Genomic DNA, 26,848 nt, shown 5'->3' with positions numbered 1-26,848 from the left:
TGTTTTGTGGTAGAATATAATTGCTTGCTGATGAGGTAGCTAAGAATAGATTTTGAAACTTGGGGAATATGCTGTTTCCCTTGTGATAACAAACCAGGGCGTTTTCATCAGCACAAGAGATTAAGGATGAGCTGATGTAGTGATTCATGCCATATTGTGTAACCTTTCCTGGGAGATGTGAACAGGTCTATTCACCCAAGGTAAGGTATCAACAACAGGCCAGAGCAACAATTCTACACACCTCTATCTCAGTGAGCCAGCATAATCGGGGTATTTATGTGGGGCACAGATGAATGGTTCCTTGTAGGAACGTGGGTAATTTAAAGGTCTCTGAAAAGCCCACTCCAGCATGGGTGACCAAAAGCTCCCTGGAGCTCCCTGCACAATTTATAGACAATGTGGCTGGTCAGTCTCCTCTCCGGCAATTGTTCCTGCTTATATAACTTAGGAGGGGACCAATGAATCTTGTATCTTTCAGGAGCTTCCTGAACCTTGGGTATTTCATTCGCTTCCTGAGTCATTGCCTCCCTTCAAGAGTGACTCCTACAATTCAGAGGAAATAGCTACACAGCATCTCAGTGCTTGGAAGGCCGAGATGGGAGTTACTGTGAGTTCAATGCAGGCTGTATATAGTGAGTTCAAGGCCAACATGGGATATAATCTGAGATCCACACTTTTAAGTGGGGGAAGGAGGGAGAGAGGGAAGAAGAAAGAAAGAAGGAGGGGGGAGAGGGAAAGAGGGATATTTAATCTTCTCTTTAAGATAGAGATGGCCAGACACGGTGTCACATGTCTTTAATCTCAGCACTCCAGGAGGCTGACAAAGACCAAAGTCGTCTGTGAATTCAAGGTGAGTTCCAGCCTGGCTAGAGATAGATAGTAAGACTTTCTTTCTTTCTTTCTTTCTCTCTCTCTCTCTCTCTCTCTCTCTCTCTCTCTCTCTCTCTCTCTCTCTCTCTCATACACACACACACACACCACGGAGATGAATAATCCAGACCTGTGGCACAATTTTGTAATTTCAACTACTTAGGAGATTTAGGCAGGATGATCTCAAGCCTGGCCTAGAGTGACTGAGTCTCAGAAGATAGTTGGGGATATAGCACAGAAGAAACACGCTTACCAGGTATACACAAGATTTGACCTCCCTGCCCCACAGGACTGAATTAAAAAATGAAAAGAAAATATGAGTTTGCCAGGCAGTGATGGTGCACTCTTTTAATTCCAGCACTTGGGAGGCAGAAGGTAGAGACAGACAGATCTCTGTGATTCCAAGGCCAGTCTGATCTACAAAATGAATTCCAGGACAGCTAGGGCTTCTTGAAAAAGAAGAGGAGGAAGAAGAAGAGGAAGGGGGGAGAAGGAGGAAGAGGAGGAGGAAGAAAAAGAAGAAAAAGAGGAGGAGGAAGAGGAAGAGAGGAAGAAGAAAGAAAGAAAATATATATGAGTTTGTTTATTTTTATTGTATGAGTTTTTTGTTTATTTTTATTTGGGACTATGACTGATGCCGATTCTTTCTTTCTTCCTTCCTTCCTTCCTTCCTTCCTTTCTTTCTTTCTTTCTTTCTTTCTTTCTTTCTTTCTTTCTTTCTTTCTTGTAGTGTGTACTGAATCTAGGGACATATACATGTCAGGCAAATATTCTACCACTAAGCTACATCCCCAGTTCTTACATAGGTTTTCAATAAAGGCCTGGTGACTCATTTTTCAGAATGCCATGGGAACTCACTTTTTCAAAAGTAAACCTTGTGAAGAACATAAAGCATGCTCACCTGTATACTGTATATTCTGTGGTCACTGGCTTTCTAATCTCAAAATCAATCTCTAGCCTTAAAGGCCATTCAAAAAGGGCATTGAGGACACAGCCTTGTGGCGTCCAGTTCTGTATTAGCACAGTAGCACAGTCCCGGAGTAATGTTGGTTTGTGTTTCAGACAGGTGGTTTAGACTACATGACCTTTAAATGCTGTGTTCTGAGACTCTTGGCTTTTTCCCCTCCCCTTCCTCGTCTGCCCTCCCTCTTTTTGTTCTTTCTGTGTTTACATGCATGCTTGCGTGCACATGCATGGTACCTTACACAGGCCTAGAACTCCCCGTGTAGCTGTTCTAGCTTCATTCTGCTGCTGTGACAAATACAGCTCAGGGAAGGAAGGAGTTTATTTCTCTCTAGTGGTATGTTATTTGTGTTTTAATAAATAAAGCTTGCCTGAAGATCAGAGGGCAAAGCAGCCGCACTAGTCAGCCATACAGGCCATGGACTGATGGCACACACCTTTAATCCCAGGACTCAGGGAAAGAAGCAGGCGGATCTCCGTGAGTTCAAGGCTACCCTGAGCTATACAAACTCAGTCCAGAAACAGAAACAGGTGGTGGTGGTTCACAGCTTTAATCCCAGTATCCCAGCACAAGGGAGGTGGACACAAGAGGGAAATGGCTGGGTGTAGAGAGGAATAGAAACAGGAAGACACAGGAACTCAGTGGAGTGTGGAGCCTGAGGTTTCATGGATCTCGCCCTTTTGGTCTGCAGGTTTGGCAGAGGCAAGAGGTCTCTCTAGTGGTTGGCTGCTTTGCTTTTCTTACCTTCAGCTTGAACCCCAATATATGTCACCGGGTTTGTTGTTTGTGCTACGTTTCACCTTACATAAATTAACAATCAAGACAAGCTCCTAACGTGATCCAGGCAATTCCCCTTTCAGACGTGTCAAACTAGCACAGCAGCCAAGGATGGCTTTGAACTTCGGATCCCCTCCCTTCCCCCTCCCATGTGCTGGAATTGCAGGCATATATTCCATGGTTTATGTGGTACTGACAATTGAACCAAAAGTTTCATGTGGGTTAGCAAACACTCTACCAGGGCAGCTACACTGTGAGGTGAGTTGCTTGTCTCAGAGGGATTTGGCTGAGTTTCTATTTGTGGCACTCTGGTACAGTGCACTGATAGGGTATTCGCCTACCACGTGTCAGGCCTGGGTTGGATCCCCAGAAGAGAACAAAGATTTACAAAAAAAAAAAAAAAAAAATTAAATAAATCAACTAGTGTGTATTGTGTGTGTGTGTGTGTGTGTGTGTGTGTGTGTAGATTGGCCCAGTCAGTAATGTGCTTGTAGTACAGGCATCAGGTTTTGAGTTTGAACCCCAACATCCGCAGGAAAGCTGGCCACAGTGGGGAGCAACTGTCTCACAGCTGGGCCCGAGGAAAAAGACAAACAAACAGGTAGATTTCTAGAGCTTCCTTGGCAGCCTAGCCAAATCAAGGAACCCTACATTCAGTGAGATACACCCTATCTCAAAATAATAATAATAATAATAATAATAATAATAATAATAATAATAATAATAATATGGAGTTCTCCACCATCTTTCCTCTGCCTGCAGCCCTCACTATGAAGGTGAAACTGTTTCAACAGGTAGAAGATCTACCCCGGACCCAGGTAGTGCTACGCCAGACCATCAGGAAGTTTTTCCAATTTCTTCATGCAGAATGCGAGTCCACATTCCTTTCCAGAAGGAAACCTCTGGACACCGTCTTCTACAGAGGCAAGTGCCAAAAGGACAGTCGGAAGAAATTCAAAAGGAAAGAACACATCGTGCAATCAAATTCCAGCTGCCTGAGGCTTATGCACCTCTTGTTGATAAAAGGACCAAGATGAATCAGAAACCAGAAGTTAGTTTGGAAAGCCCAGCGGCAGCAGGTTGTCAGGGCTGCCAATAAATAAATAGGCTGAGCAGGCATCGAAGAAGATAGTAATGGCTGCTGCTAAGGTCCCCATGAGGGCAGCACATAAACAAAAGATTGTGATGCTGATGAAGATCTTTGCTCCCTGGGGTCAGTAGAAAACATTAATTTGGTAGATGAGAACTTTTTAAAAAATGTGTAGCCCAGGCTGGCCTTGAAGTCGTGATCCACTGCCTCCGCCTCCTTCAGCAAATCCTACCAGCCTGCATCATCTCAACCGGCGGTAGGAATTTTAAATATTCATCTGTAACTATACTTATGAGAGCAATTGAGGAGGACACTCCATGTTGACCTCTGCCCTCCATACGTACACACCCATGCATATACACCCATGCGTACACCCAAAGGAACACATACATATATCACATATACATACAAACATTTTTTTTTGGATTTTTTCTTTTCTTTTTTTTTTTTTAAATATTTATTTATTTATTATGTATACAATATTCTTTTTTTTTTTTTTTTTTTTTTTTTTTTTTGGTTTTTCGAGACAGGGTTTATTTTTTTTTTTTTTTTTTTTTTTGGTGTATACAATATTCTGTCTGTGTGTATGTCTGCAGTCCAGAAGAGGGCACCAGACCTCATTACAGATGGTTGTGAGCGACCATGTGGTTGCCGGGAATTGAACTCAGGACCTTTGGAAGAGCAGACAATGCTCTTAACCACTGAGCCATCTCTCCAGCCCTTGGATTTTTTCGAGACAGGGTTTCTCTGTAGTTTTTGGTGCCTGTCCTGAAACTAGCTCTTGTAGACCAGGCTGGCCTCGAACTCACAGAGATCCGCCTGCCTTAGCCTCCCAAGTGCTGGGATTAAAGGCATGCGCCACCACCGCCCGGCACATGCAATTTTTTAATTTAAAGATAAAAGAAATTTTTAAAAAATTTTCCAGTGGGGGAGCTGGAGAGATGGCTCAGAGGTTAAGAGCACTGACTGCTCTTCCAGAGGTCCTGAGTTCAATTCCCAGCAACCACATAGTGGCTCACAGCCATCTATAATGAGATCTGGTGCCCTCTTCTGGCATTCAAGCATACATGGAAGGAATGTTGTATATATAATAAATGAATAAAAATTAAAAAAAAGGAAAAAATTTTCCATTGTGGATGATAAAAACATTACACAGCAGGAGAATGGCAATGGTTGCCTCACTAGTATTAAAGTCCTTAATAGCCCTGTATTGTTCAATTAAACTGTAGGACCCAACCATGACAAGCTCAAAAGAGGCCTGAGTCTCAGTAGTTTACACTAAGGCAATACCTGGTTCCAAAAAAGATCACAAATTGAGATCACCCAGGTACCACCCAGGAACAGGCCATCCAAAGGAAATTCTAACATTCCAACCATTGTAGATAAAACCACCTGCCAACAAACACCCATTGCTTTTCACCAGGACACTCCTAGACAAATGTCAACCAATCAGGGCTCCTGAACCTCAGAAATCCTGCACCCCCACCTTTGCTACTCTAGAAACCCAACCCTTACTGAGCTCGGGGCTCTCAGACCACTTCAATATGTTGGACACATGGAGAATCTGAGTTTGAAAACTTGTGTAAGAATAAAGGATCTTTGCTTTTACATACAAAAACCACTCGGTCTCCTAGTTGGTTTTGGGTAGGACTCTGTGATCTGGGTATAGCATAATTATTAAAATGGTAAACTTTTATGTTATACATGTTTATCATATAAAATAAGGCTGAGAGACTAACTTGTTTTACATTCAGAGCATTCTCACCCAAGTGTCTAGATCACCAGGCCTCATGTAGTGCTTTTCAAATCCTCACAAAACCAATAACAAAATAACTAGCTTATTAAATACTTACCATAGTCTAGGCATTGTACATTGTTTTATGTCATTTGGTCCAGGCTAGCCCTGAAGTTACAATCCTTCTGTTTTAGCATCTCGAGTGCTGGCATCATAGACCTATGTTAACACATTCAGCTTGAACATTAGGGTTTGAAACTGAGTACTTTTTAACTGGGCAGTGGTGATGCATGCCTTTAATCCCTGCACTTGGGAGGCAGAGGCAGGTGGATCTCTGTGAGTCTGAGGCCAGTCTGGTTTACAGAGCGAGTTCTAGCACAGCCAGGGCAACACAGAAACCTTGTCTCAGAACCTCCCCACCTCCCAAAAAAGCCAAAATTCTGAGTATTCTCAAAGACCAATGGTTTTTCGAGACAGGGTTTCTCTGTGGCTTTGGAGCCTGTTCTGGAATTAGCTCTTGTAGACCAGGGTGGTCTCGAACTCACAGAGATCCGCCTGCCTCTGCCTTCCAAGTGCTGGGATTAAAGGTGTGCACTACCACCTTCCAGGAAAAGATGTATTTCTTTGTGTAATAACTCTTTGTTTATGCCTGAGTGTATATAGTCACAGCACTTGAGTTGCAGGGGCACTTGGAAGTCCAAAGGGGCTCTTGTATCTACTGGAACTAGAATTACAGGCTGTTGAGGTGCCTGCTGTGGGTTCAGTTAATTGACCCAGGTCTTCTGCAAGAGCAGTTAGTGCTCTTAACTGCTGAACCATCTCTCTGGCTTGGAGAAGTAATTTCTAGGGGTTGGGATTGTGGCTCAGTTGCTAGAGTGCCTGCCTAGGATGCCAGGGTCCATCCCCAGCAACATAATACAAATTCAGGAACCAGGCATGATGGCACACATCTGTAATCCCAACACTTGGGAGGTGGAGACCGGAGCATCAGCGGTTCAAGGTCACCCCTGGGCTACCAGAGAGTCCGAGGCCATTGTAACCTATGTGACGCACTGATGCACCCAATGATGCCGCCGCCACCACCAAACAAACAAAGCCAGCATAAAAGAGTACATTAAGGCCTCTGTTAAGGAGGAGAAGCAGCCAGCTCTCCTTCCCACCTGCCTGGCAGTGCTCACATGAATTCCTTCCCTTTAATTTCGTAACAGGCTTCAGGTGTGGGAGCTCTGATTACCCTCATTGTAGCGGAGGACGTGAGCCGCAGCGGGTATAATTTTCCCAAGGTCACAAAACCACTTTTGATACCAGGAAAATAGAATTTAAAATTTCTTTGTTACTACTGTATCGTGTGTACGGGTGCACTCACTACAGAGCATGCGCATGTGGAGGTCGGAGGGAAACTTTGCGGACTCAGTTCTATCCTTCCACCTTCCTGTGGGACCCCAGGATTGAACCCAGATCACAGCTCTCAGGCTTGTACAGCAAGCACCTTTCGCCTGCTGGGCCATCTCACTGGCTTCAAGTTAGGATCTTTAAACTGCCCTCCTTCCTAATAAGAATATTCTCATGTTTCTAATACCAGAAGGGCAGAATGGCTAGCCCCTCTTCTTATTTCATTGAAGATGTCCCCCTGCTTCACCTCCTCCTCATGTCTGATCTGTTGGTGATAAAGAGTACATAAACGAACAAAGACCCCCTTCACTCTAGGCTGCCATCCTTACCATCAGACAAAAGTAGGAGTCTCCAGGCAGACGTGCCTCTCTTGTGCGCTCCTTTTTTTGTACATCATCTTTCTTATTAGATTTCATATTGGATAGCATCGATAAGCACAGATTTATATGAGCACATCAGTGAGTGAGGTACATAGGCTCTAGGGGGTCTTCCATATTTCCATGTCTTGAATTTTCCTCTATCAGCTGAAGTTTTTCTTTTCCTGGAATCCTCTTACTCAGATCTCTTACTTGCGTCCCACCGTTTTGGGTGACCTAATCACCCCGCCATCCAGCCCCTCACCTTGACCTTGAGCTATGTGCCACTTTGGGGAAAGGCACATCCCTTGGCCTGTCCACTTCAACCTCTACTACGGCAGAAAGGGGAGTCCAGATTTGCCTGCATTTTTATACAAAACCTAGTGTTAGGCCCTCTGAAGAATCCATATTGGTAGCGATTGCACGCCCCCACCTCGGAGCTTCTGAATATTCATGTGGGAAGCAGAAGGGCCGTTATCAAAGAAGGGAGAAACGGCAATTCATAAATATTAATAAAGGCAGGTCCACGTGCTCCAAGGAAAGCTATGAATGTTCACGAGAGGATGACGTTCAGGCTCTGGGCGCGCCCGTTGGGCGGGTGCCCGAGTGCGAGCGCGCCTCCGGGAGCTCGGGCACGAGCGCGGGGACCCGGCGCCGCCGGAGCAGCGGGGTAGCACTCGCTGGCTGGCCTGCCGCTGTCACTGCGCTGCACCGGGCTCCTGCTAGCCGGTGCATGGGGGTGTCCGGCTGAGGCCCGGGATCCGCGTCCCTTCACCAGGACCCACACAGGTGAGGTCTCGGGGTTAGAGAGTGGGGGACTGCGACCTTAGTCTGAACTAGACCCAGTACTGGGGGACAGGGATGAAGGAGGCCAGAGGACTTCAGATCTCTCATAGGACTCCTGGGATATGCGCGACTCTCATCCCCATTGGGTCCCATATACACACTGAAAAAGAAGGGCCCGTGGGCCATCGCCCTGGTTGTACCTAGTTGTGTGGGAGCTCAGCACCAGGGCCCCGGAGTGAGATGTTGGATTGCTGGATACTGGTGGCATCATCTCAGAGCATCGTGTGTGTGTGTTGTGTGTGTGTGTGTGTGTGTGTGTGTGTGTGTGTGTGTGTGTGTGTGTGCGCGCCGAGAAACACTGCCTGATTGTGCTGGAGCAATGTGGATCCCCTATATCAATCCAGGACCGTTATCTGGTCCGGTTATTGTGGGCATTTCAAAATCATCTTTGTGCCCGCAATCTACTTGTGCCCCCTTGGCGGGATGTGAAGGCTTCCCCAGACGGGGCATTCTCGCAGTGTCAGAACCTCTGACTGCAGTCCTGGGGGAGCGATTGTTTTACTACACAGAGCAGGTCGGAGAAAGAGCGAGTGTGGCAGAGAGGAGTGGTGTGTGCAGAGCCGGCTGTCGTCCTCAGGGCCCGGGGCTCTGCAGATCGGGGGGCTCAGCTTAAGGGGTGTTATACAATCCGCTCTTCTGCCCTCTTGCCTTTCCCTTCGCATCCTGTCTTCTGGCACGACTCACACCATTCCAGGCGTCCAGGTCTTTTTTGGCAAAGGGACAGTAGAGTATGTTCAGGGGCTGCGTAGGATGAGCTGGGCTTCCTCGGAGTGCCAGCCATTGTGCTGCCTAGAAGAGCCTTTCTTTACTCTGACAGAAGAGGGAGAGGAGGTCTGAAATGGAGGTGAATGGAACAGAAGAGAAGGGGGGAAGGGTACGGAGTCCAGTGAAGGGGTTGCTGAGCCATGTGCAAATGAGTATTTATTCTTTCTGGCAAAATGGACAGCTAACGCTAGCCAGGTTTGGCAGAAGAGCAGTGAGAATCTGGAAGTAGATAAGCGAGGACATTTTAAGGGTCTATATGGGGAGGGGAGCGAAGGGGAGAGGAAGCACAGAGTCAACTAGAGAGCAAGTGATGGAAAGAATAGAGAGATGGAACGGGCAGTGTGGAGGTGCAAAGAGGCCCAGCAGGGGAAGCACAGTGAATTCTTGCTCCCATCCACCATTCTCTTAGTTCAGTGAAGCAGGGGCTGGTGATTTGTGCTGCAGACCAAGCCGCAGCAGCTTCTGTACCGTTAGGCTGCAGGGAGAGGCTTATGTGTTTCCTACCGGGTGTCTGTTGAGCTCTGTATGTGCATTTCTCTTCCAAATGACATCACGCATTTGGAGTCAGAATAGATGGAATAGATTGTATGAAAGGCTTAAGCTATAGTCCGCACTATGTTCTATAATAACAAGAATACAATGACTTGTCCATCACTCCCTCTCTGTCATTTTTGTATATCTAGTTATTTTGGGAGCACAGGGAGGATGGTTATTATATGGATTAACATCAACTTTTTTTGTGTGCAGGAGAGGTGAAAAGAGAACCTCAGGTGTCACACACGCTAAACAAGTGCTCTATGACTGAGTTGCTCTTCCATCCTTAACACTAGCTTTTAAAGGAGGAGGGCTGGGAGAGAAGCTGAGGCTTGAGGTCTCAGCAAGCTTGCCAGGATGGAAGGATGGAGGGGCTACTTCAGACATGTCAGTTGAAGCCGGGCGGTGGTGACACATGCCTTTAATCCCAGCACTTGGGAGGCAGAGGCAGGTGGATCTCTGTGAGTTCGAGGCCAGCCTGGTCTACAAGAGCTAGTTCTAGGACAGGAACCAAAAGCTATGGAGAAACCCTGTCTTGAAAATCCAAAAAAACAAAAACAACCCCCCCCATCAAAACCAGACATGTCAGTTGGGAGATAAAGGCAGCCTACCTAGAGGAGTACAAAAGAAAATGAAGTAAAGAAGGAAGGTACCCCATTAAAAGGGGTGCGCCAACACACCAACCCCTTCTCAAGGCTTGACTCTCGCTTCCTCTACCACAGCCTGAGATACAAATGCTCTGGCCAGACTGGGTACCGTATTAATACAGATTCCCATTTGTGCTCTCAGATTTAGCATCATCTACCCGATCATTTGCATTGTACTTCATGTCTCCTGGGTAGGGTGCTGATGAAAACCAATCAGGATATCTCATGGATTGTTCCTACTAGCCTTGTTTCTGGACTCCGAAACTTGATAGTCCTATCCTTTTTTTTGTTTGTTTGTTTGTTTTTGTTTTTCGAGACAGGGTTTCTTGTGGCTTTGGAGCCTGTCTTGGAACTAGCTCTGTAGACCAGGCTGGTCTCGAACTCACAGAGATCCGCCTGCCTCTGCCTCCCTAGTGCTGGGATTAAAGGCGTGTGCCACCACCGCCCGGCTGTCATATCCTTTTTTATAATACTTTTTTAAAGTTTGACTTGATTTATTTATTATCAACCATGTGTCTGTGATGTGTGTGAGTGTAGACACGAATGTGCCACAGCACAGTTTGGAGGCCAAAGGTCAACTTTCAGGTTCCCTTATGGGATCCAGGGATTAAATTTAGCTCCTCAAGTTTGCAGCCCACAGAGTCATCTAGATAGGCCATTTCTTTTATAATCTTGTAGCGGAACCTTTTTTTTTCCTCTAGGGTTTGTCTGAGTCAAATATAGACCACTCTCTTTTTTAGATTTTTTTAAATTATGCGTATGTGTCTGTGCACATGAGTGCGGGTGCCCTTCAAAGCCAGAGAGACATTGGACCCCCTCCCCCCAACTCCTTCTGGAGCAGCTGTGAGTCACCCTACATGGGTGCTTGGAATTGAAGTTAGTGTGTGCTCCTCACCACTGAGCCACCAAATCTTTTTTTTTTTAAATATTTATTTATTTATTATGTATACAATATTCTGTCTGACTGAAGGCCAGAAGAGGGCGCCAGACCTCTTTACAGATGGCTGTGAGCCACCATGTGGTTGCTGGGAATTGAACTCAGGACCTTTGGAAGAGCAGGCAATGCTCTTAACCACTGAGCCATCGGCCGGGCGGTGGTGGCGCACGCCTTTAATCCCAGCACTTGGGAGGCAGAGGCAGGAGGATCTCTGTGAGTTCGAGACCAGCCTGGTCTACAAGAGCTAGTTCCGGGACAGGCTCCAAAACCACAGAGAAACCCTGTCTCGAAAAACCAAAAAAAAAAAAAAAAAAAAAAAAAAGAACCACTGAGCCATCTCTCCAGCCCCCACCTCTCCAAATCTTAAGCATGTCTAAGATCTGTATGATAGTCCAGCATTCAAAGCTCAGTACGGCCGGACGGTGGTGGCGCACGCCTTTAATCCCAGCACTCTGGAGGCAGAGGTAGGCGGATCTCTGTGAGTTTGAGACCAGCCTGGTCTACAGAGCTAGTTCCAGGACAGGCTCCAAAACCACAGAGAAACCCTGTCTCGAAAAACAAAAAAAAACAAAAAAAAAAAGCTCAGTACGTTCATTTGCCTTCTTGTTTGAAGCAGGCTTTCGTGTAGCCTAAGCTATCATGGCACTGGCTACATAGCTGAGAAGGACCATTGATTCCTAACCTTTTTTCCCCCATCAACCCAGTGCTAGGATTTCAAGTGTGCATCATTGCCACAAACAGCTTGAAGTTGTCTCAGTCCTGGATTCTTCTCAGACTGGCTTTTGTTGCTGGCTGATAGTATGAATTGTGCAGTCTGGAATCAGCACCCCAGCTAGCGTCATCTTCTTATCCTAGATCCTCTGCCGTTCCCGTAGAGAAACACACATTACAAGGAATCATAAATATCTGTAGTCAATTGACAACTGACCAGCTTTTGTGTCTCTCTAAATTGGGACCCGTGATCCAGGAAAATTTGACCAAGTGAATTAAAAAAGAGTCCTTGATGGAGGAAAAAAAAATGCCCAAATTCTTTCAGCATTTTTCCTCTCAACTTGGTCACATTTTGAAGCAGTGTACACACAACATCATGGCGAGGATATTTTTCACATGACACATGCTTATCCACAATTTTTGTTTCTTGATTTTACTTGTTTATTTGTTTGAGACCAGGTCTCACTATGTTGTTCTGGCTGGCCTGGAACTCACTATGTAGATCAGACTAGTCTTAAACTCAAAGATTTGCCTGCTTCTGCCTCCTGAATGCTGGGTTTAAAGACAGGAACCACGACTCCTGGCAACCACACTTTCATGTGAGTAATATATCCTGATTTTCTTAGGAAGGTAAGATCACCTTCAGTTGTGTATTTACTATTATTTTTAAAAAAATTAGATTCATTTATTTTGTATGTATGAATGCTTTTCTTACATGTATGTCTGTGTGCCACATACATGCCTGTTACTTTTGGAGGTCAGAAAAGGGAATTGGATCTCCCAGAAGTGGGGTTATGGAGGATTGTGAGCTGCCATGTTGGTGCTAGGAATCAAACTTGGGTTGAACAAAAGCAATAAGTGCTCCTAACCACTGAGCCATCTCTTCAGTTCCTACTTATTATTATTTTTAAGTATCTTACCCTTGTGTGTATGCGTGTGTGCACAGTGGTATGCACACCTGTGTGTGGGGAGCCTCGGGGTTCAGAAGAGAGTATCAGATTCCCCAGAAGTGGAGTTACAGGCACGCAGTTGTGAGCTGCTTGGTGTGGGTTCTGAGAACCAGACAGAGGTCCTTTACAAAAGCAAGTTCTCTTAACCTCTTAACCGCTGAGCCATCTTCCAGCCCTACAAATGCTATTTTTTTGTTTTTGGTTTTTCGAGACAGGGTTTCTTTGTGGCTTTGGAGCCTGTCCTGGAACTAGCTCTGTAGACCAGGCTGGTCTCGAACTCACAGAGATCCGCCTGCCTCTGCCTCCCGAGTGCTGGGATTAAAGGCGTGCGCCACCATCGCCCAGCCTTACAAATGCTATTTTAAATTACATTTTGTAGATAAGGAAACTGAGGCACAAAGTGCTGATAATTTGCCCAAATTCTCACAGCTAAGGTCATTAGACCAGGACAGAAAGTGAGGGTCTAGGTTCTCAGATATCACAGACCAGAATCTCAATTGACACAGATTTTTCTACTTTTTTTTGGTTTTCGAGACAGGGTTTCTCTGTAGTTTTAGAGTCTGTCCTGGAACTAGTTCTTGTAGACCAGGTTGGCCTTGAACTCACGAAGATTTATTTGCCCGCCTCTGCCTCTGCAAAGGCGTGTGCCACCACGACCCGGCCTTTCTACTTTTTGATGTGGTCCTGTGAGCTCTCTCTCTCTCTCTCTCTCTCTTCCCCCCTTTGGTCTGAAATTTCAGGGCCTTATTTTGCAACACCCTTTTCTGACTACTCCCGTGGTAGTTTGAATGTAATTGGCCCCCATAATCTTATAGGGAGTGGCACTATTAGGAGGTGTGGCTTTGTTGGAGTGGGTATGGCCTTGATGGAGGAAGTGAGTCACTATGGGGGCGGGCTTTGAGGATTCCTATGCTCAGGATACTACCCAGTGTCTCAGCTGACTTCTTCTTCTTCTTTTTTTTTTTTTTTGGATTTTTCGAGACAGGGTTTCTCCGTAGCTTTTTGGTTCCTGTCCTGGAACTAGCTCTTGTAGACCAGGCTGGCCTCGAACTCACAGAGATCCGCCTGTCTCTGCCTCCCGAGTGCTGGGATTAAAGGCATGCGCCACCACCACCCAGCTCCTCAGCTGACTTCTTATTGCCTCCCTCCCTCCCTCCCTCCCTCCCTCCCTCCCTCCCTCCCTCCCTCCCTCCCTCCCTCTTTCTTTCTTTCTTTCTTTCTTTCTTTCTTTCTTTCTTTCCTTCTTTCTTTCTTTCGCTCTTTCTTCCAATGGGGTCTCATAACTCAGGCCAGCCTTATACTTGATAGATTGTTGAGGATGACCTTGATCCTCTTATTGGGTTAGTAAAGTGGCAGAAGTAGGTTCATCTACTAAGATCCATAACCTCATTAGCTAGTTGGCTAGATTTTCAGTACCATCCATAATTTCTCTTCTATTGAGCAGGCCCTAAGTCCAACACTAGACAGCTGTTGGTTACCACCAGGATATGAGTGCCACTGTCACACCCTTGGGAATAGCTTGCTGTGTTGTCGTTATTGCAGTTCATAGGTGGGACCATTGGTTGCTTCCCTCCCTTGGCAGTTTGCTCAGCACCTTTTATTACTATGTAAGCTTGTCCTCAGAGAGGAGGTATTCAGGTCAGAACAAGCTCAAAAACCCCAAGTTTCTGAAGTACATGCTGTCTTCAGCAATAGGAACTTACCTTCAAGCTCTGATGGGCAGCCAAGGGCAGCAGTGATCGCCGGTATTGCTTTGGGAGTCTGCTGGACTCTTTTAACCGACAACTCTAAAGGGGGTTTCATATGTCTGGTACTGAGGTTTTTTTGCTAAATAGTCTATGGTTCTTGGGGGGATCATTATCAACCCAAGTAGCATAATTTTATTTAAATCATATATGTAAACATATGCTCGTATACTTATATGGATTATAGTAATGTTAGGTAAATAAAAAAATAATGTTTCCTTATGGTCTTTTCAAACATCCTTCGTGCTATTTTTCCCTCTCCCTTTCCTCTTCTGTATTGATTTCTCTCCTCCATCCCCAATTAATCCCACCCCTTTTCTTCCCATTTCCCCCTCTGTATCACTAGTGTCCTGTTAGTGCCCTTTCTAGCTCTTCTTCCCCCTGCCCCATAGTACAATTTTGCCTGGTTTTTAACGGCTACTCCAAGTTACAACGCGCCTATGAAGACTGACTTTGACTGACCTTAAACTGATCCTTCTGCCTCTATTTTTTGCTGCTGGCGTTTAACTATGCTTCACCATGCTGCACTGAATGATGTTTTCAAATCCACAGAACAAAATACTGTGGCTTTAAATGGAAACCAATTTTACTGAAATATAGGTATAGCCAGAGACTTTGTAGGGGTTCGTACACCATAAGGGAGAACTTCTGATTGACATTTGGTTGAGCATTGCTTTAAGGTTGTGTTGGTGTAATGTGGTGGCTGCTAGGCACACATGAGTTGAATATTTGCAAGGAGGTTAATCCAAAGAAAGACTGTAACTATAAAATGCACATTGCATTTCAAATGACTTAGTACAAAATATGATCTCTGTATTTTTAATATGAATTATATATTAATATAGTCATACTTTGGATATATTGGATTAAGGAAATATGTTTCTATAATTAAAATATAAAGCTATTAAAATGAGTTTCTAAAGGCGTTAGCTCAATGCCAGCATTTTTATAGTAATTCATGAGGAAATCAGATCCTGGGATACGTGCCACTGAGTCAGCCACTGCACTCAGCTGTCTTGGCAACCTCTCATTTCTCTCCGTTGAGAATGGCCTTAGTTAGGATTCTTATCCTTGTGATGAAACACAATAACCAAAAGCAACTGATGGAGGAAAGAGTTTATTTTTGTTTATGCTTCCACAACATAGTCCATCATCAAGGAAGTTAGGAGAGGAACTCAAGGTAGGAGCCTGGAAGCAGGAACTAGAGCAGAGGCCATGTAGGAACATTGCTTATTGGTTTGCTATCCGTGGTTGTTCAGCCTGCTTGATTATATGATCTCCATAATGGGCAGGGCCCTCTCATATATCAATCAAGAAAATGCACCATAGACTTGCCTGAAAGCAAATCTTATGGAGGTATTTTCTTAATTGATAGTTCCCTTTCCCGGATAACTAACATGTCTCAAGTTGGCAATAAACTAGCCAGGACAGGATGGAAACCAGGGCCTCTACCACTAAATTATACCTCTAGCCTTACTCTATTTGGTTTGGAGTGTATTTCTCCCCCAGCATTCTCTCTCTCTTTTTTTCTTTCTTTTCTTTTTGAGATGTAGTCTTACTATGTAGTCCTGGCTGGCCTGGAACTCACTATGTAGAAGACGATAGCATTGAAGTCAGGGACAATCTATTTGCTTGTTCCTCCAGAGTTTTGGGGCTACAAACATGTTCCACCCTTTCTGGCTGGTAAGCCTTTCATATAATTATCCTATCATTGTTTCCTTTGCAAACTAGAAATGTTCAGAACGTATTTTGATGCCATGATAACTGGCTTGATCTCAGCAAAAATATCAGAGTAAGGGCCAGTTCTCGCCCAGCATGCCCTCTGCCTTGTGTAGAGTTTAGTTTTGTGTATAGAAGTAGAGAGTGAGCACTAAGTGGGCAAACCTCATGACTTTTGGTATCTGTAGAGACTTACACATCTAACTACCAGAAATCATATAGACCAGAAGAGAAAAGCTGGCTACCTTTCCATGTTACCAGGAAGGAAGCTGGGCATGTGTAGAAGGGTGGCAGATGGTGATGCTGTTGGACACAGTATATGGGGCAGAAGAGTGTGTCTCAATGATACACATTGATTGGTTGCCTGGCCGCAGGGCAGTCAGTGTGCTAAAGTCCTGGAGGAGATCCAAAGGACGTCCGTGCCTTCAAGGAACTTGTATTAAAATTGGGAAGGGCCCTAGCTTTGGGGACTGAAGCATAAATTCCAGTTGAAGATGGGGTTTGGCTGGGCGGTGGTGGCACACGCCTTTAATCCCAGCATTCAGGAGGCAGAGACAGGCGGATCTTTGTAAGTTCGAGGCCAGCCTGGTCTACAAGAGCTAGTTCCAGGACAGGCTCCAAAGCTACAGAGAAAGCCTGTCTCAAAAAAAAAAAAAAAAAAAAAAAAAAAAAAAAAAAAAGAAAGATAGGGTTTGAAGAGGGCTGGATGGGAGTGTGGGTCACAGCTGCTGGGCTTTAGCAGACTCAGATGTGTAATCCTTGTGCAATATTCAAGATGGCTGTGGGTTTGGCCTTTGGAACACAGAGGCTGAGTCTCTCCTCCCTCCACCCTGCCTCCCCACACCTTCTAAACAGGTTATCTCTCACTCTGTATTCCAGGCCTACCTGGAACTCACTCCATAACTCAGGCTGGCCTGGAACCTGAGACAGGTCTACCCCAGATTCTCAAGTGCTAGAATTATATTTGTGAGCTGCCATTCCTGACTAAAAGCTTAGTTATATTCTGTGTAGATTTTTTTCATTGGGTAGACCCGTGATAGGGATCATACACAGAGATCTTCACATACACAGGAAGCGCTTTATCATTGACCTATATCCCTGGAGCTTTATTTCTTTTTTTTTTTTAAATATTTATTTATTTATTTAGTATACAATGTTCTGTCTGTATGCCTACAGGCCAGAAGAGGGCGCCAGACCTCATTGCAGATGGTTGTGAGCCACCATGTGGTTGCTGGGAATTGAACTCAGGACCTTTGGAAGAGCAGGCAATGCTCTTAACCACTGAGCCATCTCTCCAGCCCTGGAGCTTTATTTCTTAGAAGACAGTAGACAGAAGGCTAGCCCCAAGTTTCTGGGTCCCAGCTATCCTGCCTCTTGAGCAGCTGTGACCTCAGGTACAAGCGCCAGTATTGGGCTGCAAAGTGTCTATTAGTGTTTCATGCATTTCTAGGATTTATTAATGGGGAAAGCAATATCTAGATCCAGGATCCCATTTTCTGACCCGTGGAGCAATGCATGTTTTAAAATTTAGATTATTCCATATTTTGAATGGGAGTAATTGCCTATTTGGCATTTTATCCACGGTGGTCTGAGGTAGTGAGCTCTGTTATTTAGTTTCATCTTTATCTTTTGGTGCTAGGAACAGAACCCAGGGCCTTAAGTGTTCTGACCTTGTGCTCTGCCATTAAATTACACTCCCATTCCCTTCTATAATTAAAAAATTAATATTTCTTTAGCATAACACTCTCAGTGGGATAAATTCAGACCACAGGCAGCTTTATATTCATGTTAGGTTTCATTGTCAAATAATTTTAGGTCATGCTGGGTTTGGATACAAGAAGTTGTAAAAAACAAACAAATAAGAAACCATTAAATTAGGTCTGGAAGCATAGTAGCACAATCCTATAATTCCAGCTACTTTAGAGGCTAAGACAGAAGGACCTGTGTGGGCTAAAGAGTGAGCTCAAAGTCAGTCTAGATAATGTAAGGACAACCACTCAAAAGAAAAAGTAAAAATAGGGCTGATGATGTAGTTCTTCATATGTGCAAGGTCTCAAGTCCAATTCCCAGTACAGAGAAAGAGAGAGAGAGAGAGAGAGAGAGAGAGAGAGAGAGAGAGAGAGAGAGAGAGAGAGAGAGAGAGGAGAAGAGGAGAAGGGGAGGAAGAGGAAAAAGAGGAGGAGGAGGAAGATGTAGATCCTGTTGTTTTTGGTGGCTTGAAAAAGAATAAGAGGAAGCTCGGAGAACTTAAGTAACTTGCTTAAGGTCATAGCTGGTAGAGATAAAAGAATGCAGATCTGAGTGTCCTAGCCTGGACACTGTCTGTTTCATCACTGTGGTTTGGGGACGACTCCAGAACTTGCTTTGTTTGTTATGAAGATATGCAAAGATATTTGAACTACTTAAGTGCATTGTAGTAGGCAACTTCAGAAGCCACAGATACTCTACTGTAGTTGTTGTTGGTGGTGGTGGTGCTGGTGGTGGTGTGTGCATGGGCATGGGTGCCTGCTTGCGTGCATGCATGCGTGTGTGAATGTGTGGATATGTGTCATATCCTTGTGTGCATGTATGTATGTGGCTGTGCTCACCAATGTGAGTGCAGTGGAGGCCAGAGGTTCTTATCCACAAGGTTTCCTTAATTGCTTCTCCACCTTATTTTTTCACCCAAAGAATGGAGGAAACTTTGTCTACAGCCGGGTGATAGTATAGATGGGAAATACCCTGTCAAGACTGACAGCAGCTCAGCACTGAAGGTACTCAGGGCATCCTGATTTTGTAGAACAGGACCTCTCATTGAACCTGAAACTTGCCATTTTAGCTAGACGGTCTCGCCTGTGAGTCATCTGCCTATCACACCCTCCAGTACTGGGGTTACAGACACACACTGCTCTACCCCAATTTTATGTGTGTTCTGGGGCTCTCAACTCAGGTCCCTATGCGTATGCAGCAAGCCCTTTACACTCCGAATCTCTCCAGCCTAAGGATAGGTTTCTTGTTTCGTTAGACATATTCTTTTAGCACATATTAATTATCCAAAATGACAATTATGTTTCATTATAATTTTTCACACATTTTTATAGTGTGCTCTGATCATATCCCCCTCCTTTACCTTCCATGCCCCCTTTCAAGTCCCTTTCAAGCTCTTATCAAACAAATCCCCTTCTCCTTTCATAAGCATTTTTTAAATCTAGGTTTTGCACGGGGGAGGAGGACTCTGTTTTTCCAGGGGATGTGGAGTAATGGAAGATGTGATCTGGCTCCTCGGCAGAACTGGCATGGAAGTTTGGTCTAGACTCACGCTGCCCTATGTATATTTCTTCCAGGGAAACGGAGCTTGACAGTTGCAGTCACCCCACTGTGGTGCCAGGATGGAGGCCCCGCTGGTGAGTCTAGACGAGGAGTTTGAGGATCTGAGGCCCTCTTGCTCCGAGGACCCAGAGGAAAAGCCGCAGTCTCTCTATGGCTCATCTCCTCACCACCTGGAGGACCCTTCCCTCTCTGAGCTTGAGAATTTTTCTTCCGAAATAATCAGCTTCAAGTCCATGGAGGACCTGGTGAATGAATTTGACGAAAAGCTCAATGTCTGCTTTCGGAACTACAATGCCAAGACAGAGAACCTGGCTCCGGTGAAGAACCAGTTGCAGATGCAGGAGGAGGAGGAGACTCTTCGGGATGAGGAGTAAGACGCCTTAGCTCCCCCCTCCTGCACCAGGCAGAGTCCCCGGTTGGGCTTCTTGACCTAGAGCTAGTGCCGGTCTAAAATGGTCTAAAATGTTGTGTGGGCAGGACTTACATGCTTACGTTACTGTAAGCTGCTGGTGACAGCTGATATTACTCTTTACGTGTCTCCCTGTAGTGACCCTGGGAAAACTTTCTTGGGTTGAAGCGTTAGAGGAATAAAGGGTTCAGGTTTTTCTAAATACAAAATAGACTTTTTTTTCTCAAGACAGGGTTTCTTAGTGTAACCCTGGCTGTCCTGGAACCCGCTCTGTAGACCAGGCTAGCCTTGAACTCACAGAGATTCACCTGCCTCTGCCTCCCGGGTGCTGGGATTAAAGGTGCCACCACTGCCTGGCCCAAACTAAAAATTTAAGAACAAGAAAATGTAGGGATTTAGCTTCCCCTCTCTCCCTCCCTTCCTCCATTCCTCCTTTCCTCTCCACCTTCCTCTCTTTTTATCTTTTTTAAAGATTTACTTTTATTTTTGTGTACGGGTGTTTTGTCTGCAAGTATATATGTATACCACACATGTGTCTATTTTTATAGAAACCAGAACAGGGTTTAGGATCCCCTGAAACTGGAGTTACTGATAGTTGTGGGCTGCCATGCGGGTGCCGGGAATTGAACAATGTTCCTCTGAAGATCAGCTAGTTCTTCTGACTGCTGAGCCATCGCTCTAGCCCCGCTCTTTTTCTTTTTACATATTTACTTAGTGTCTATGTATTTGTGCATATGTACGGGCACATACGTGTCATCATGCATGTGTGGAGGTCAGAGGATAACTGTCCACCTTCTACCAGGTGGATCCCGGGGCTTGAACTCAGGTCATCAGGGCTGGTGGGAAGTGCTTTTACCCACTGAGCCATCGTTCAGGCTCTCTCCCTTCCCTGTGGTAACCTCCCCAGACATTAAAGATAAACTCCAGAAGAGAATTAATTAGCTGGACAGTTTGGCTCAAGAGACACCTAGATTACAGAATTACAAATCTCAAAATTGTTTATAACTCCCACTGAGATATGTCCAAGTAAGATAGCATCTGAATTGAGAGCCCTGGACAAAAGAAACTTGGAACTAGGTAACGCGGCCTTTGGGTGCTTGCACAGATTTCCCACGTGGCTTACTAACCACCTTCCAGGGCCATAACAGCTGTGAAGGAAAGAAATCTGAGGGAAGCATTTCCTGAGGAGAAGCGAGGAAAGAAGCAATCTGCTCCATAAAGAAGCCTGTTCCAGGGCTGGGAACTTGGCTCTGTTGGTAGAGTGCTTGCCCAGCCCACATGAAGCCATGGGTTCCATCCCCAGCACCAAGTAAACTGGGTGTTGTGGCTCATGGCTGTAACCCCAGCACTCAGAAGTGGACGCAGTGGGATCAGAAGCTCAGGGTCATTCTCAGCTACAAACACCATTTGGGACCAACTTGAATACATAAGATCTAGTCTCAGAAAGAAAAAAAAAGCATTTGAGGGGTTTTTAGAGATTTAGAAGAAAATGCATGAGTTCCTGTATGGATAAAATACTCATCAATTTTTCTTTAGAAATAACACAAAAAATGTCAAGTAGTTGGGTTGCTAGGACCAACTGTACTTCGTTCCTCCCCACCCATGTGGGGTCTCTAAGCCAGGGCTTTGTACGTACTAGACAACAGGGCTACCGCCTATCTACTTCCCGGCTCCCCCTTTTCATTTGTGGACTTGAGTAGAAAAAAACCATCCATAATAATTGGGTAAGAAATATATTGAAGACCCTGATTGCTTGATGGCTTGAAACTAGAGAGGGATGCCCCTCTCGAAAATACAGGAGCATGGTCTGTATCCCTCACTGTTCCATACCCCTCCCCTTACACGGGGCTTCGTGTGCAGTAAGCGACCACATGGTGTTCTTAAATAGATTATTATACTAGTGAACGTGCTGGATGAGTAGTAATAACTCACCTTGTAGATTCAGTCATTGTATTTCTAGGCCACTCTTTTCTCTTTAATTTATGCTAGTTCATGATCACACATTTCACTCTGGTGACCGGAGCTATGACTGTGGGTTGTAGGTTTCAGTTCAGTTTTAATATTTCCAATCGATTCTTTCAAAATTTTGCACTAGTTATAGTTTGCTGGAAAAAAAATAAGAGTTTTCTGTTGGGCTTTATTAGAAACACAGAGTCTATGAATCCTAATTTTCCTACTCTCTGTGTGACCTTGGTCAAGTCCACTTAGCTGTAGTGGATTGCAGGGGTCCTCATTTTTGAAACCTCCAGAGCTCAGTCTTGATGAAGCAGGGCTAAGGACTTGCAGAGAGCCCGAGTACGTCCCTCACTCCGGGCATGCTCTGAAAATGGCGTTTTAAAACGAGTCCAGTTCCGATTGTATTGCTTCCAGTTAATCATCTTTTTGCACCTGAGCCCTTCCTCTGCCTATTAAGGTGAAAGCCCGGTGAGCGGCTTCTCGTTCCCACCTGGCACATTAGCAGAGACCGCTCCATGTTAATTACCATCACAGGGGATTATTGGGCTTCTCAAGCAATGGTTTTCTGTCCTGACTGCCTTATTGATGCCTCAGCTAAGAGACTCAGCTTGGATAATTGCTGAGCTGGAGGTAGGGGAAGATGTGGGGAGTAGGAGGGGAGGGAGGGAGAGGTCAACACTGTACTTTCCAGGCATATAGTGCATATAGAAACCTCTGTAAAATTCAAAATAAAAGTAAGAATCACGTTGCCTACTTTGTTTTGCAGGCGCTATCCAGATCTCTCAGCTGTGGAATTGTGGCTAAGCAAAGGAAAAGGATGATTCAAAGGCTAACCTGGTCCTAAGTCTCCCCTAGTGTTGCTGTGGTAACCTGCTTGGGTTTAGTATTTAGAGGGATGGCTCATCCACAAATAAGCTGGATAGATTTTAAGTGGAATTAGAGATCAAGCGTAGAAGCCCCAAATAAAAACAAGGGGATTTGTGGTGAAATGAAATTCCTTAAGATAGCACAAAGCAGAGGAAATGCAGCGATTGCCCACAGGTCTTCCTTTCTGTAGTTTGGAACCATTTGGCCAATAAGGGATTGACTGACTTGTCAATGTATCTCTGATTCAAAGCACAGAGATTCTGGTATTAGAGGAAAGCCGTCTAGGTGGCACGCACCTGTGCACTCTGGAGGAAGACGCAAGAGGATGACAAACTCAAGGCTACACAATCAGTTCTAGGACAGTCTTGTTTGTATGAGACCATCTTTATAAAATATTTAAAGGGAGAGCCAGATTTAAATAGTATATATTCTATCTATCTATCTATCTATCTATCTATCTATCTATCTATCTATCATCTGTCCCTCTGTCTGTCTGTCTATCTATCTATCTATCTATCTATCTATCTATCTATCTATCATCTTTCTATCAATCATCTATCTATCTATCTATCTATCTATCTATCTATCTATCTATCTATCTATAATCTGTCTATCTATATGTCTGTCTATCTGTTTGCCTATCTATCATCTATCTATCTCTCTAACATCTGTCTATCTATCTATCATCTGTCTGTCTGTCTATCTATCTATCTATCTATCTATCTATCTATCTATCTATCTATCTATCTACCTGGTTTTGAATTCCGTTTCAGAATCATCTCCCCTCCTCCTCCCTCTCACTCTCTCCCCTTTCCCTCCCTCGTCCTCATTTACTCCCCTTCTTCCTGTCCCCTTGCCCTTTTAGTTTTTGAAAGAGGATCTTGCATGAGACCACATTGGCCTTGAATCCTCCAGCCTCGGCCTCCTGAGTACTGAGATTACGCGTTTACACCACCTCCCACTGACCCGGAACCTATTCTTCATTTATGTGCAGTCACTCTTTTCCCTTGTTATAAAACACGGGCCTGGAATTTAGAGCCTCTAGGAAGTTACTATAAACTGAGAGTGGGGAACCATGCCAAAGAAAACAGAAACTAGGAATGGACAGCTCTTACCCACTTCCTGTCTCGCTAGGGTTGTCCTCAGCCCTTGCAATATTCTATAGAAGTCGAAATGATTGGCAGCAATAGCTGCTTCCCATTCCTCAGATAGGATTTATAAGCTAAAGAGAATGTTAAAAACAAAGTTTACACAAGACTATCACTAGACTTTAAATGGAAGATAAGTCAAATGGGGAAATAACTTATCTTTAAGAAAATTCTGTTCTCTCTAGCCTGGTGGTGGTGGTGTTGGCACACACCTTTAGTCCCAGCACTTGGGAGACAGAGGCAGCCGACTCTTTGGGAGTTCAAGTTCAGTCTGGTCTACAGATTGAGTTCCAGGACAACCAGGACTACACTGTCTCAACTACCCCCCTTCAAAAAAAAGAGAGAAAGAAGTTGTCTTCTTAGAGGTTCAGTTCCCCATGTACAAGGGAGAAATATTGTTGTTCTATTTATATATTCGAGAGAATCTAAAAATGTTGTGCAAAGGTACGACTACAAAAGTGTACACATGTGTGAGCGTGGGCCTTGTATTATTGGACCTGAAAATGGCTGACTCAAAGACAGTTATGGAATTTGTTGCTAGCTTAAAGCTTAATTAGCACTTTGAGCTGCCTATTATATTGTCAGTCTACATGTCTGGATTGTGTGTGTGTTTATTAGGACTGATGTAGCCCTGATGGTATGTGGCCGGGTTCAGGCTTGCCACATATGTACATGTCTTTGTACAAATCTCCTCCATTAGGGCTGCTCACACTCAGACAGCACCCTTTTCCAGATGCCTGGCCCACTTCAGTAAAAGTCAGGATAAAGGATTCTACTGACACCCAAGACCAAACTAAAACACACATATGGAAGCCAACTGTGGTGGCTCATGTTTAAGATTCCAGCACTAGGGAAAATTTCAGGAGGATTGCTACTAGGTCTAGGTTAATTTGGGTTACAAGTGAGACCTTGTTCCAAAGAACCAAAAGAAAAGAAGTATGCAGACAGAGAACCTTCTCTCTGACCATGGGGACCAAATTAAATCTCAGGCGTCAAGGCTGCCTCATGGCAAGGGCAGAGACAACCTGACTAATCTCGTATGTTTGTTAAATGAAAGTAAAGGGAGCTTGCAAAATCTCTCTACTTGGATGGGAAAGCGGTCTGTGACAGCTACCACCCCAATGACCATCAGTGTTAAACTAGGCTGATCTGGCTAGCTAGGGGAGTGTCCCCTTTCTCCTTCACCACCCACATGAATCCCTCTTGAAACTGAATCAAATGGTCAAGGAGTAGAACCTTCCCAGGTAGAGCCATCCTGAGGAAGCTGTTCTTTGGCCAAGGATATGCGAGTCGCTGCCTTCTCCAGGTAGAACCTCCAAACAGGCAAAGTCTCCCTTCTCCACCGTAAGAGTAAATGACAGGATGCTTCCTAGAGTGCAGCATTTATCTGTTTGTTTATTGTTCTGGAGAGGGAGCCCAGGCCCTTGCCCATACCAGACAAATGCTTGTTATACCACTGAGTTACATCCTCTTCCCTGAGAAGAGTTTAAATCTCCCTGGGCGGTGGTGGTGCATGCCTTTAATCCCAGCTCTCAGGAGGCAGAGGCAGGTGGATCTCTGTGAGTTCGAGGCCAGCCTGGTCTACAAGAGCTAATTCCAGGACAGTCTCTAAAACTACAGTGAAACCCTGTCTCGAAAAAAAAAAAAGAATTTAAATCTCAAAGTAGACAGGTGTGGTGGCTGTTATGCGCAGATCACACAATCCCCCCAACCAAACCAACAAGGAGACGGAGTCCCCTATGTAAAAGTGAAGACAAGATTGCAAACTCAGACTCCCTGTGTGTCTAACATATTGGAATGATTGGGGAGCCCCAGCCTCAGTTAGGATTGAGTTTTTATAGTAGCAATGGTGTGGGGTAAGGGATTTCTAAGGTCCAAGACCCCTAATTGGCTGACATTTGTCTAGGGGTGCCCTGGTGAATGTGTGCTGGCAGGTGATCCTATCTACAACAGTTGGAACGTTAGGAATTTCCTTTGGATGCTCTGTTCCTGGGTGGTGCCTGGGTTTTACCTGGTGGTCTCAGTTTATGGTCTTTCTTGGAACCAGGTATTGCCTCAGAGTTAACTACTGAAACTCAGGCCTTTATTGAGCTTGTCATGGCTGGGTCCTACAGTGGCCTTAATTCCAGCAGAAGCAGAGATATCGCTGAGGGTTTGAGGCCAACCTGGACTACAAAACGCCTTCCAGGATAACCAGGGTAACATAGTGAGACCTTGTCTCAAAAATAAAAAAGTATAAAATGGAATATATCCACTCATAAGAATCCTAAACAGACCCCCCCATCCCCCACCGCATGGGTGGGGGGTCTCCATTCTTGAGGCTGGCTGGCATGTTCTGCCTTTGCCTTCCATGGACCACAGCTGTGGGCTGGAGTCCCCCAAAGAAGTCCTGGCACACACTGATTCCCCAGTCAGAATAATGTCAGTGGGGACTTTGCGCTTAGAATTTGTGTCTAAATCGCTGCTTCAGCTTATGATTTGAAACTTGGTTTATCATTCTGATGCCCATACCAATGTCAGCCATAATCTGAATCATGAAGAGTTGAAATCAGGGAGTGGCCAGCAGGTTTGCCACTGTGCGGCCGGTGTTCAAAGGCCACCCCTGCCATTAGTGAATGTGTAAATCTGGGCGATGTGATTGCCGACACTGCCTTCTAGGTTCTCATAGGCAACAGCCTGGAGAACTGTGAGTGATGAACGCGTTCATCTTCATAGAGAGCTTAGAGGAGGGCTGCGCTCAGGAACTGCTTGTGAGAGAGGACGGCAGTTGTTGATAAAGGGCCTTTGAGTGACTGCGAGGGAGTGCAAGAGACTGGAGGAGCCTCAGCTTGAAGGTCATTCATGGACTTGGAAGGATGAAAAGGAATGAAAACACGAAGATGGTTTGAAATCTTCAGTACATACAAGGGTTGGGAAGTTGCCTAGAACCCAAAATTAGCCTGAAAATTCACTAGTTGCTGGAAGTGGTGGCACACACCTTAAACCTAGAGGCAGTCCGGATCTACATAACAAGTTTCAGGCCAGCCAGGGCTATTCAGTGAAACGGTGTCTTCCAAGTAAAACTAAACGGCAGAGTAGTCAACGAAGGCTCAGGATGAAAAGCTTGCGACTGTCAGGTTCA

The 26,848-nt window shown here is 45.0% G+C and overlaps 1 protein-coding gene across 3 annotated transcripts in view; it reads left to right on the top strand.

Moving 5' to 3' along the window:
- The first annotated feature begins 7,798 nt into the window (after positions 1 to 7,798).
- The window catches only part of Fez1 (fasciculation and elongation protein zeta 1), a 54,589-nt gene continuing 35,539 nt past the window's right edge, over positions 7,799 to 26,848 (top strand). Inside the window, exons 1-3 of one of the 3 annotated variants that reach the window (XM_075966372.1) lie at positions 7,819 to 7,973; positions 19,362 to 19,421; positions 19,571 to 19,717. In XM_075966372.1, coding sequence (XP_075822487.1) covers positions 19,581 to 19,717 — 137 coding nt within the window. In that variant the 5' untranslated portion in view covers positions 7,819 to 7,973; positions 19,362 to 19,421; positions 19,571 to 19,580. Of the gene's footprint in view, positions 7,974 to 19,361; positions 19,718 to 26,848 lie in introns of all 3 variants that reach the window. The other 2 variants (XM_075966371.1, XM_075966373.1) reach the window with 2 other exon arrangements.

Source organism: Microtus pennsylvanicus, chromosome 3 (genome assembly GCF_037038515.1).
Source record: "Microtus pennsylvanicus isolate mMicPen1 chromosome 3, mMicPen1.hap1, whole genome shotgun sequence".
Classification (NCBI taxonomy): domain Eukaryota; kingdom Metazoa; phylum Chordata; class Mammalia; order Rodentia; family Cricetidae; genus Microtus; species Microtus pennsylvanicus.
Note: the sequence above shows the minus strand (reverse complement) of the source record. Positions and strands in the feature narration are given on the sequence as shown.